At 57.8% G+C, this 10588-nt stretch overlaps 2 protein-coding genes across 2 annotated transcripts; both read left to right on the top strand.

Moving 5' to 3' along the window:
* Nucleotides 1–3780: 3780 nt before the first annotated feature.
* Nucleotides 3781–4494, top strand: LOC138448107 (uncharacterized). Its single transcript, XM_069604655.1, has one exon. The coding sequence runs from the start codon at nt 3781–3783 to the stop codon at nt 4492–4494; it is 714 nt and encodes a 237-aa protein (XP_069460756.1).
* A 267-nt stretch (nt 4495–4761) lies between these two features.
* LOC138448106 (uncharacterized) lies at nt 4762–5463 on the top strand. Its single transcript, XM_069604653.1, has one exon. It carries the CDS (start codon nt 4762–4764, stop codon nt 5461–5463), a length of 702 nt encoding a protein of 233 aa, XP_069460754.1.
* The last annotated feature ends 5125 nt before the right edge of the window (nt 5464–10588 follow it).

Genomic DNA, 10588 nt, shown 5'->3' with positions numbered 1-10588 from the left:
ACTCCCGTTTGTTTATAAGGATGAGCCAGGCCGGGCAAGGGCGGGGCAGTGAGCAGCCCTCCCAGGCACCATTTCACTCTAGTGCTAGTCCCCTGTGTATTATTTGTGTCTGAGTGCCTGGAGTGTGTCCTGGAGTGTGTCCTGGAGTGTGTCGTGGGTAGGCAGGACGAGCCTGTAAGAGGCCCGACCTCATTCGATTCTCCAGCGTGCCCAGTCTCCAGCATTACCTCTTCTTTCTGTACCCGTAACTGGGCACAGCACTCGGGATGAAGTGACCACCGTCTTTCTAGACTAGTAAATGCCTCATTCTCCAGGTGTGGCCTCCAGCGCTTAGAAAGATGCCCCATGCAGGAGTGGCTCCACGGCAGGGCACGATGCCCCAGATGAGGCCTCCAGAGACACAATGCCCCAGGTTAAGCATCAAGAGCTGGCATGATGTCCCAGGGAAGGCCTCCAGAGCTGGGTACGATGCTCCAGGTCAAGCCTCCAGAGCTGGGCATGATGCCCCAGGGAAGGCTGCCAGAGCTGGGCATGATGCCCGGGGAAGGCCGCTAGAGCTTGGCACAATGTCCCAGGGGAGGCCACCAGTGGCACAATGCCCCAGGTGAGGCCTCCAGACCTGGGCACAATGCCCCAGGTGAAGCCTCCAGAGCTGGGCATGATGCCCCAGGGAAGGCTTCCAGACCTGGGTACGATGCCCCAGGTGAAGCCTCCCGAGCTGGGCATGATGCCCCAGGTGAGGCCGCCAGAGCTGGGCACGATGCCCCATGTGAGGCCTCCAGAGACACAATGCCCCAGGTTAAGCATCAAGAGCTGGGCATGATGTCCCAGGGAAGGCCGCCAGAGCTGGGTACAATGCCCCAGGGGATGCCACCAGTGGCACAATGCCCCAGGTGAGGCCTCCAGACCTGGGCACAATGCCCCAGGTGAAGCCTCCAGAGCTGGGCATGAGGCCCCAGGGAAGGCCGCCAGAGCTGGGTACGATGCCCCAGGTCATGCCTCCAGAGCTGGGCATGATGCCCCAGGGAAGGCCGCCAGAGCTGGCCACGATGCTCCAGGTGAAGCCTCCAGAGCTGGGCACGATGCCCCAGGTGAAGCCTCCACAGCTGGGCATGATGTCCCAGGGAAGGCCGCCAGAGCTGGGTACAATGCCCCGTGTCAAGCCTCTAGATCTGGGCATGATGCCCAGGGAAAGGCTGCTAGAGCTTGGCACAATGTCCCAGGGGATGCCACCAGTGGCACAATGCCCCAGGTGAGGCCTCCAGACCTGGGCACAATGCCCAAGGTGAAGCCTCCAGAGCTGGGCATGAGGCCCTAGGGAAGGCCGCCAGAGCTGGGCACGATGCCCCAGGTGAAGCCTCCAGAGCTGGGCATGATGCCCCAGGTGAAGCCTCCAGAGCTGGTCATGATGCCCCAGGGAAGGCTTCCAGACCTGGGTACGATGCCCCAGGTGAAGCCTCCCGAGCTGGGCATGATGCCCCAGGTGAGGCCTCCAGAGCTGGGCATGATGCCCCAGGGAAGGCCGCCAGAGCTGGGCACGATGCCCCAGGTGAAGCCTCCAGAGCTGGGCATGATGTCCCAGGGAAGGCCGCCAGAGCTGGGTACAATGCCCCAGGTCAAGCCTCTAGATCTGGGCATGATGCCCAGGGAAAGGCTGCTAGAGCTTGGCACAATGTCCCAGGGGATGCCACCAGTGGCACAATGCCCCAGGTGAGGCCTCCAGACCTGGGGACAATGCCCAAGGTGAAGCCTCCAGAGCTGGGCATGAGGCCCCAGGGAAGGCTGCCAGAGCTGGGCATGATGCCCGGGGAAGGCCGCTAGAGCTTGGCACAATGTCCCAGGGGAGGCCACCAGTGGCACAATGCCCCAGGTGAGGCCTCCAGACCTGGGCACAATGCCCCAGGTGAAGCCTCCAGAGCTGGGCATGATGCCCCAGGGAAGGCTTCCAGACCTGGGTACGATGCCCCAGGTGAAGCCTCCCGAGCTGGGCATGATGCCCCAGGTGAGGCCGCCAGAGCTGGGCACGATGCCCCATGTGAGGCCTCCAGAGACACAATGCCCCAGGTTAAGCATAAAGAGCTGGGCATGATGTCCCAGGGAAGGCCGCCAGAGCTGGGTACAATGCCCCAGGGGATGCCACCAGTGGCACAATGCCCCAGGTGAGGCCTCCAGACCTGGGCACAATGCCCCAGGTGAAGCCTCCAGAGCTGGGCATGAGGCCCCAGAGAAGGCCGCCAGAGCTGGGTACGATGCCCCAGGTCATGCCTCCAGAGCTGGGCATGATGCCCCAGGGAAGGCCGCCAGAGCTGGCCACGATGCTCCAGGTGAAGCCTCCAGAGCTGGGCACGATGCCCCAGGTGAAGCCTCCACAGCTGGGCATGATGTCCCAGGGAAGGCCGCCAGAGCTGGGTACAATGCCCCGTGTCAAGCCTCTAGATCTGGCCATGATGCCCAGGGAAAGGCTGCTAGAGCTTGGCACAATGTCCCAGGGGATGCCACCAGTGGCACAATGCCCCAGGTGAGGCCTCCAGACCTGGGCACAATGCCCAAGGTGAAGCCTCCAGAGCTGGGCATGAGGCCCTAGGGAAGGCCGCCAGAGCTGGGCACGATGCCCCAGGTGAAGCCTCCAGAGCTGGGCATGATGCCCCAGGTGAAGCCTCCAGAGCTGGTCATGATGCCCCAGGGAAGGCTTCCAGACCTGGGTACGATGCCCCAGGTGAAGCCTCCCGAGCTGGGCATGATGCCCCAGGTGAGGCCTCCAGAGCTGGGCATGATGCCCCAGGGAAGGCCGCCAGAGCTGGGAACGATGCTCCAGGTGAAGCCTCCAGAGCTGGGCACGATGCCCCAGGGAAGGCCGCCAGAGCTTGGTACAATGCCCCAGGTCAAGCCTCTAGATCTGGGCATGATGCCCAGGGAAAGGCTGCTAGAGCTTGGCACAATGTCCCAGGGGATGCCACCAGTGGCACAATGCCCCAGGTGAGGCCTCCAGACATGGGCACAATGCCCAAGGTGAAGCCTCCAGAGCTGGGCACGATGCCCCAGGTCATGCCTCCAGAGGTGTACATGATGCCCCAGGGAAGGACGCCAGAGCTGGGTACGATGCCCCATGTGAAGCCTCCAGAGCTGGGCATGAGGCCCCAGGGAAGGCCGCCAGAGCTGGGCACGATGCCCCAGGTGAAGCATCCAGAGCTGGGCATGATGCCCCAGGTGAAGCCTCCAGAGCTGGTCATGATGCCCCAGGGAAGGCTTCCAGACCTGGGTACGATGCCCCAGGTGAAGCCTCCAGAGCTGGGCATGATGCCCCAGGGAATGCTTCCAGACCTGGGTACGATGCCCCAGGTGAGGCCGCCAGAGCTGGGCACGATGCCCCAGGTGAGGCCTCCAGAGACACAATGCCCCAGGTGAGGACTCCAGACCTGGGCACAATGCCCCAGGTGAAGCCTCCAGAGCTGGGCATGATGCCCCAGGGAAGGCCGCCAGAGCTGGGCACAATGCCCCAGGTCAAGCCTCCAGAGCTGGGCAGGATGCCCGGGGAAAGGCCGCTAGAGCTTGGCACAATGTCCCAGGGGATGCCACCAGTGGCACAATGCCCCAGGTGAGGCCTCCAGACCTGGGCACAATGCCCCAGGTGAAGCCTCCAGAGCTGGGCATGATGCCCCAGGGAAGGCCGCCAGAGCTGGGCACAATGCCCCAGGTCAAGCCTCCAGAGCTGGGCATGATGCCCGGGGAAAGGCCGCTAGAACTTGGCACAATGTCCCAGGGGATGCCACCAGTGGCACAATGCCCCAGGTGAGGACTCCAGACCTGGGCACAATGCCCCAGGTGAAGCCTCCAGAGCTGGGCATGATGCCCCAGGTGAGGCCGCCAGAGCTGGGCACAATGCCCCAGGTCAAGCCTCCAGAGCTGGGCATGATGCCCCAAGTGAGGCCTCCAGAGCTGGGCACGATGTCCCAGGTCATGCCTCCAGGGCTGGGCATGATGCCACAGGGAAGGCCGCCAGAGCTGGGCACGATGCCCCAGGTGAAGCCTCCAGAGCTGGGCATGATGCCCCAGGTGAGGCCGCCAGAGCTGGGTACGATGCCCCAGGTCATGCCTCCAGGGCTGGGCATGATGCCCCAGGGAAGGCCGCCAGAGCTGGGCATGATGCCCCAGGTGAGGCCGCCAGAGCTGGGCACGATGCCCCAGGTGAGGCCGCCAGAGCTGGGCACAATGCCCCAGGTGAAGCCTCCAGAGCTGGGCATGAGGCCCCAGGGAAGGCCGCCAGAGCTGGGCACGATGCCCCAGGTCATGCCACCAGAGGTGTACATGATGCCCCAGGGAAGGCCGCCAGAGCTGGGTACGATGCCCCAGGTGAAGCCTCCAGAGCTGGGCATGAGGCCCCAGGGAAGGCCGCCAGAGCTGGGCACGATGCCCCAGGTGAAGCCTCCAGAGCTGGGCATGATGCCCCAGGTGAGGCCTCCAGAGCTGGGCATGATGCCCGGGGAAGGCCGCTAGAGCTTGGCACAATGTCCCAGGGGATGCCACCAGTGGCACAATGCCCCAGGTGAGGCCTCCAGACCTGGGCACAATGCCCCAGGTGAAGCCTCCAGAGCTGGTCATGATGCCCCAGGGAAGGCTTCCAGACCTGGGTACGATGCCCCAGGTGAAGCCTCCAGAGCTGGGCATGATGCCCCAGGGAAGGCTTCCAGACCTGGGTACGATGCCCCAGGTGAGGCCGCCAGAGCTGGGCATGATGCCCCAGGTGAGGCCTCCAGAGACACAATGCCCCAGGTTAAGCTTCAAGAGCTGGGCACAATGCCCCAGGTCAAGCCTCCAGAGCTGGGCATGATGCCCCAGGTGAGGCCACCAGAGCTCGGCATGATGCCCCAGGGAAGGCCGCCAGAGCTGGGCATGATGCCCCAGGTGAGGCTGCCAGAGCTGGGCACGATGCCCCAGGTGAGGCCGCCAGAGCTGGGCACGATGCCCCAGGTCATGCCTCCAGGGCTGGGCATGATGCCCCAGGGAAGGCCGCCAGAGCTGGGCACGATGCCCCAGGTGAAGCCTCCAGAGCTGGGCATGATGCCCCAGGGAAGGCCACCAGAGCTGGGCATGATGCCACAGGGAAGGCCGCCAGAGCTGGGCACGATGCCCCAGGTGAAGCCGCCAGAGCTGGGCACGATGCCCCAGGTGAGGCCGCCAGAGCTGGGCACGATGCCCCAGGTGAGGCCGCCAGAGCTGGGTACGATGCTCCAGGTCATGCCTCCAGGGCTGGGCATGATGCCCCAGGGAAGGCCGCCAGAGCTGGGGATGATGCCCCAGGTGAAGCCTCCAGAGCTGGGCATGATGCCCCAGGTCATGCCTCCAGAGCTGGGTACGATGCCCCAGGTCATGCCTCCAGAGCTGGGCACGATGCCCCAGGGAAGGCCACCAGAGCTGGGTACGATGCCCCAGGTGAAGCCTCCAGAGCTGGGCATGATGCCCTAGGGAAGGCCTCCAGACCTGGGCATGATGCCCCAGGGAAGGCCGCCAGAGCTGGGCACGATGCCCCAGGGAAGGCCGCCAGAGCTTGGCACAATGTCCCAGGGGATGTCTCCAGTGGCACGATGACCCAGGTGAGGCTTCCAGAAGCAGTGCCCCAGATGAGCAGCAGCTCTCCACGGCTGGGCCAAGGGCCCCAGGTGAGCAGCAGCTCTCCACGGCTGGGCCAAGGGCCCCATGTGGGCAGCAGCTCTCCACGGATGGACCAGGGGCCCCAGGTGAGCAGCAGCTCTCCACGGCTGGGCCAAGTGCCCCATGTGCGCAGCAGCTCTCCACGGATGGGCCAGGGGCCCCAGGTGGGCAGCAGCTCTCCACGGCTGGGCCAAGGGCCCCAGGTGAGCAGCAGCTCTCCACGACTGGGCCAAGTTGTCAGGAGTGGCACTCTATTAAGAGTGGCACAGGACACCCAAAAAGGGTTTGGGTGGTTGTGCCTAAATAAAGTGGACAGATAAGAACACACACAGCAGAAAGGAAAGAGAACGAAGAGTAAGCAAGAGTAGCAAGGAAAAAGGTACAGAATGAATTCCCTCTTGGGGTGTATGCAGATATAGGAAAAGAGTATTCCACGAACCGTGGAAATACTCTAGCCTTCTGCACAGTTTGCTATAACAGAGGCCCACGCTGTTTGCTCATGACTTGGAACAGCAGCTCTGGGTGTCTGTAATGTAGAAACAGGACAAGGGAAGGGGCAGAGGTTGACTGATGGGAACCAACAGACAAGCTCTGTACAAAAGGGTCTACAAACAGTACAAGAGAAGATACTACAGACAAATCCAGTAAAGGAGGTGATAGCAAACTAGCAGAAGGAAATGAAAGGAAAGTCGTGTAACAGGATAGGATAGCAGAGGACAGTAAGGAACAAGGTTGAGAGCTCAGAGGAGCAGGAAAGCAATGAGTAAGCCCACAGGAGTAGGACTATAAGGTAGAACGCCCAGAGGAAAAAGGGCTTAGGGCAGCAGAGTAAAGCAGACTGCACGGCAAGGATCCCGTAAGGGCCGGGCAGTAAGGAGTGAACCCTGAGGGACAGGGCCGATGAACGTAGAAGGTAGCAGAGGACTGTAGGGAGCTGCTAGGCCGAGAACCCAGCGGAAAAGGTAGGTAGTAGGCAGCGGAGCGTGATAAGCTGCAAAGTAGGAAGGCCCAGAGGACAAGGGCTGTAGGTAGCCAGAGAGAGGTAGGCTGCAGAGCAGGGAGCCCCAGAGGACAAGGGCTAAGGCAGCCGGAGTGAGGCAGGCTGCAGAGCAGGGGAGCCCAGAAGACAAGGGCTGAAGGCAGCCGGAGTGAGGCAGGCTGCAGGGCAGGGAGCCCAGAGGACAAGGGCTGAGACAGGAAAGCAGCAGAGCGTGATCAGCTGCAATGTAGAGGGTCCACAGGGCAAGGGCGGAGGCTGGAAGGCAGCAGAGTGTGATCGGCTGCAATGTGGAGAGCCCGGCAGGGCAAGGGCGGAGGCTGGAAGGCAGCAGAGCGTGATCGGCTGCAATGTGGAGAGCCCGGCAGGGCAAGGGCGGAGGCTGGAAGGCAGCAGAGCGTGATCGGCTGCAATGTGGAGAGCCCGGCAGGGCAAGGGCGGAGACTGGAAGGCAGTAGAGCGTGATCAGCTGCAATGTGGAGAGCCCGGCAGGGCAAGGGCGAAGGCTGGAAGGCAGCAGAGCGTGATCGGCTGCAATGTGGAGAGCCCGGCAGGGCAAGGGCGAAGGCTGAAAGGCAGCAGAGCGTGATCAGCTGCAGTGTGGAGAGCCCAGAGGAGCAGGGCTGTGAGGCAGGGAGCCTGGAAGGCTATGGCTGGAGGCAGCAGGGTGGAGCAAGCAACAAGGCAGGGTCCAAGCAGGAGTGAAGGTAAGCAGCATACAAGATCCGTAGAAAGATGCCAAAGGTGGAGGAAGGACTCTCAGATGCAAGAGGCTGAGCCACTGCAGGCAGCAGCCTTTATACTGCCTAGCCCAGCACAGAGGCAGGCTAATTGGTTGCACCTGGCTAAGCACACCTGCAGGCAATCGGCCACCTCCCTTTCTGTTCCTGGGCTGGTGGAAGCAGGGCAAGTCTCTAGGGCTTCTGGGTGGTGTAGTTCCTTTGATAACCGATAGGAACCGCCAGGAATCGATGCTTGTAGCCAGGTGCATTATGGTATGCGTAGTTTGTTGGAAATAATAATAAAGCACCAAAGTCTCGCAAATGGGAAATAAAGTTCCCAAAGTAAATATAGATGGATCCAAGAGTCTGTTGTAAATAAATGATAAACATATAGTCCAAATTGAGCGTAAATGGATGCGCCCATGGCGCAGGCATGACAGTATGCCCCTCTCCAGGCCCCTCTCCAGGCTCCCTGAAGACCGACCTATAGGAAGAATGTCTGTCACACCGTACAAGAGTCTTACTCCAAAAAGGCACATCATGAAGCACCAGAAACGGGTTGCAAGGTGAGAGTCTTGAATGACGGACATAGTACCAAAGTTCTGAACTTTTGATGTAGAAATCAGAATAGACGAAGTCTTTGGAACACAGACCCCAACTGTGTGTGCATGAAGAGAGGAACTGCGAAAAACTGCTGCAGGCTCCATGATAGATTTTGCTTTGACGGGCAACAATATGGTGCTGGAAAGTGGAGCCATAGGTACAGCAGAGTTGATAGCTTTAGGAAGGCTTTCCAAGACATCCGGAGCAGCAATGACAACGTTAGGGTTAGCCGCAGAGAGTTCAGGAGTCACAGCGGCGGTTTTCCCATGAGTAGTAGACAGTTCAGAGGTAACAGCAGCAGTGAGATCTTGAATGGCTGTAGAGAGTATCAAGGCTGTAGCAACTGGGTGTGTGGGTGTCATGAGAGAGCCAGCGGGCTGGAACGCACCTGAGACTGGTAGAGTAGAGTCTGGCAGTCTTAGTGCTATAGATACACCAGCAGGAACAACTGGAGCAGTAGTCTTAACAGAAAAACCCTTCGCTGACTTTGCAACAGTTAGCATGGCGGATGTAAGATCAGGAAGAGAAGAGGCTGAGGGATCAGGTTGTGTAGCAGAGGATTCTGCTGCAGCGAGCACAGCTGCGAAGGAAGTAGAAATCTGGGCATCGGGAGCATCAGAATTAGCAGTAGCTTCAGGAATCACAGTAGCTATAGCAACCTCAAGATTTGCAGCAGAGACTTGAGGAGTCTCAAATGTGGCAGGGAGTTTAGGAACCACAGCAGCAGGAAGATCATGAATTGCAGTTGGAAGTTCGGGTGCTGTAGCAGCTACAGACAGTTCAGGTGTTGCAACTACTGGTAGATCGGGTACCACAACCACTGGCGATTCAGGGGGTATCGAAGAAACTGAAGATGTTGATTGCTCAAGAGTGTTGTCTGATAGCACAGCCACACTTTGGCAAGCCCCGCTTGCCACTTCAGCATGCTCGGTGTGAACTGCGCCAGTCTCTTCAGCTGCCATTGTCATTTCAGAAGAGGTTGTAAGTGTGAGTACTGGACCATAGGCAAGGGTGAGGGCGGAACCATCCTTTGACTCAGAGGGATTTCCAATTAGAAGACCACCCTTGTTTTGTGGTGTAATGGCTGTGTGCGTGATTTGACCCACCGGAGGAGTTAATTCTTTTCTGTCAGTACAACAACCTGAGTTTCTGTGGCTGGAAGGTGAAGGAGCTGTGTCAGTCTTTAGAAGGGATACATATGCTATATTTAGGTCTTCCATCTGCTTGGTATAAGTCTGTATACTTTTCTGTATGGCAATTCCAGGCCTTATCATGTCGATCTCTAAAGATAAGATGTCAGGTGTTGGACATAGTGTCAGATAGTCTGGTGACTTGTGTCCCTTCATAAGATTCTTATAATACAAATAAACAAAGTCACCATAGAGGTCTTCGGTCTTTCTTTTAAGGCGTAGGAGTTGTTCGTGTAGCAGGTAAGCATCATTAGTTTGATCTAAAGCTTCAGAAGCTGGTGTGGCAGAAAATTCGGTTGTAGCAATGGGAAGACTGACCTTAGGGTTATTGTGGTTAGTAGATACTGTGGAAGCATTAAGACAACCAATGGTTAGTATAGGTCTTTTGTACCCAGGACCAGATGCACAAACCTCAGGATAATGACTGCCTTGTCCTGTCAAATAAAGGTTTCCAGCATTCTGGGGAGCTTGCCAAGCTGATCTTGCGCATATCACTCTGGCAACAGCGTATTCTGGGTTAGAGTCTCCCACAATGAGTGCTATATCCTTGTCTGTTGCGGTGTTAGATGGCTTGTCAGAAGACGCAGGAGTGTTTTTTACTGTTTGGTTTAACAAGATCTGTAAGAATTCATTATCTTGCTGTAGCTCTGCAACAGATAAGGACTGCGGGTCATAGTCGCAAATGTCATAATAATTGTACATGGAAGAAGGGTCAGCTAGCCAGTGAGTATAGTACCGTGCTTGTAAATCTTGGTTTACTAAAGCGAGACTGTCCTTTAGACTAAGGTTCTTGTTTGCTGTCTTTAGGGAAACCATAGGTTTATGCAAAGGTTTCTTAACCCGAAAGGAAAGCATCTTTGTTCTGTGTGTGCCTTTCCGGCCTATGGAACACGAAATTTTTGGCTCTTGCATTCTGTCAAAAGTGGCACTCTATTAAGAGTGGCACAGGACACCCAGAAAGGGTTTGGGTGGTTGTGCCAAATAAAGTGGACAGATAAGAACACACACAGTGGAAAGGAAAGAGAACGAAGAGTAAGCAAGAGAAGCAAGGGAAAAGATACAGAATGAATACCCTCTTGGGGTGTATGCAGATATAGGAAAAGAGTATTCCACGAACCGTGGAAATACTCTAGCCTTCTGCACAGTTTGCTATAACAGAGGCTCACGCTGTTTGCTCATGACTTGGAACAGCAGCTCTGGGTGTCTGTAATGTAGAAACAGGACAAGGGAAGGGGCAGAGGTTGACTGATGGGAACCAACAGACAAGCTCTGTACAAAAGGGTCTACAAACAGTACAAGAGAAGATACTACAGACAAATCCAGTAAAGGAGGTGATAGCAAACTAGCAGAAGGAAATGAAAGGAAAGTCGTGTAACAGGATAGGATAGCAGAGGACAGTAAGGAACAAGGTTGAGAGCTCAGAGGAG

This window comes from Ambystoma mexicanum, chromosome 3q (assembly GCF_040938575.1).
Source record: "Ambystoma mexicanum isolate Mex_15411 chromosome 3q, UKY_AmexF1_1, whole genome shotgun sequence".
In the NCBI taxonomy this organism is placed as follows: Eukaryota; Metazoa; Chordata; class Amphibia; order Caudata; family Ambystomatidae; genus Ambystoma; species Ambystoma mexicanum.
The sequence above is the reverse complement of the archived record's forward strand: the minus strand, read 5'-3'. Positions and strand labels throughout refer to the sequence as shown.

Excerpts from the sequence above, each read along its gene's own strand:
- LOC138448106 (XM_069604653.1), top strand. The coding sequence starts at position 4,762 with ATGCCCCAGGTTAAGCTTCAAGAGCTGGGCACAATGCCCCAGGTCAAG.
- LOC138448107 (XM_069604655.1), top strand. The coding sequence starts at position 3,781 with ATGCCCCAGGTGAGGACTCCAGACCTGGGCACAATGCCCCAGGTGAAG.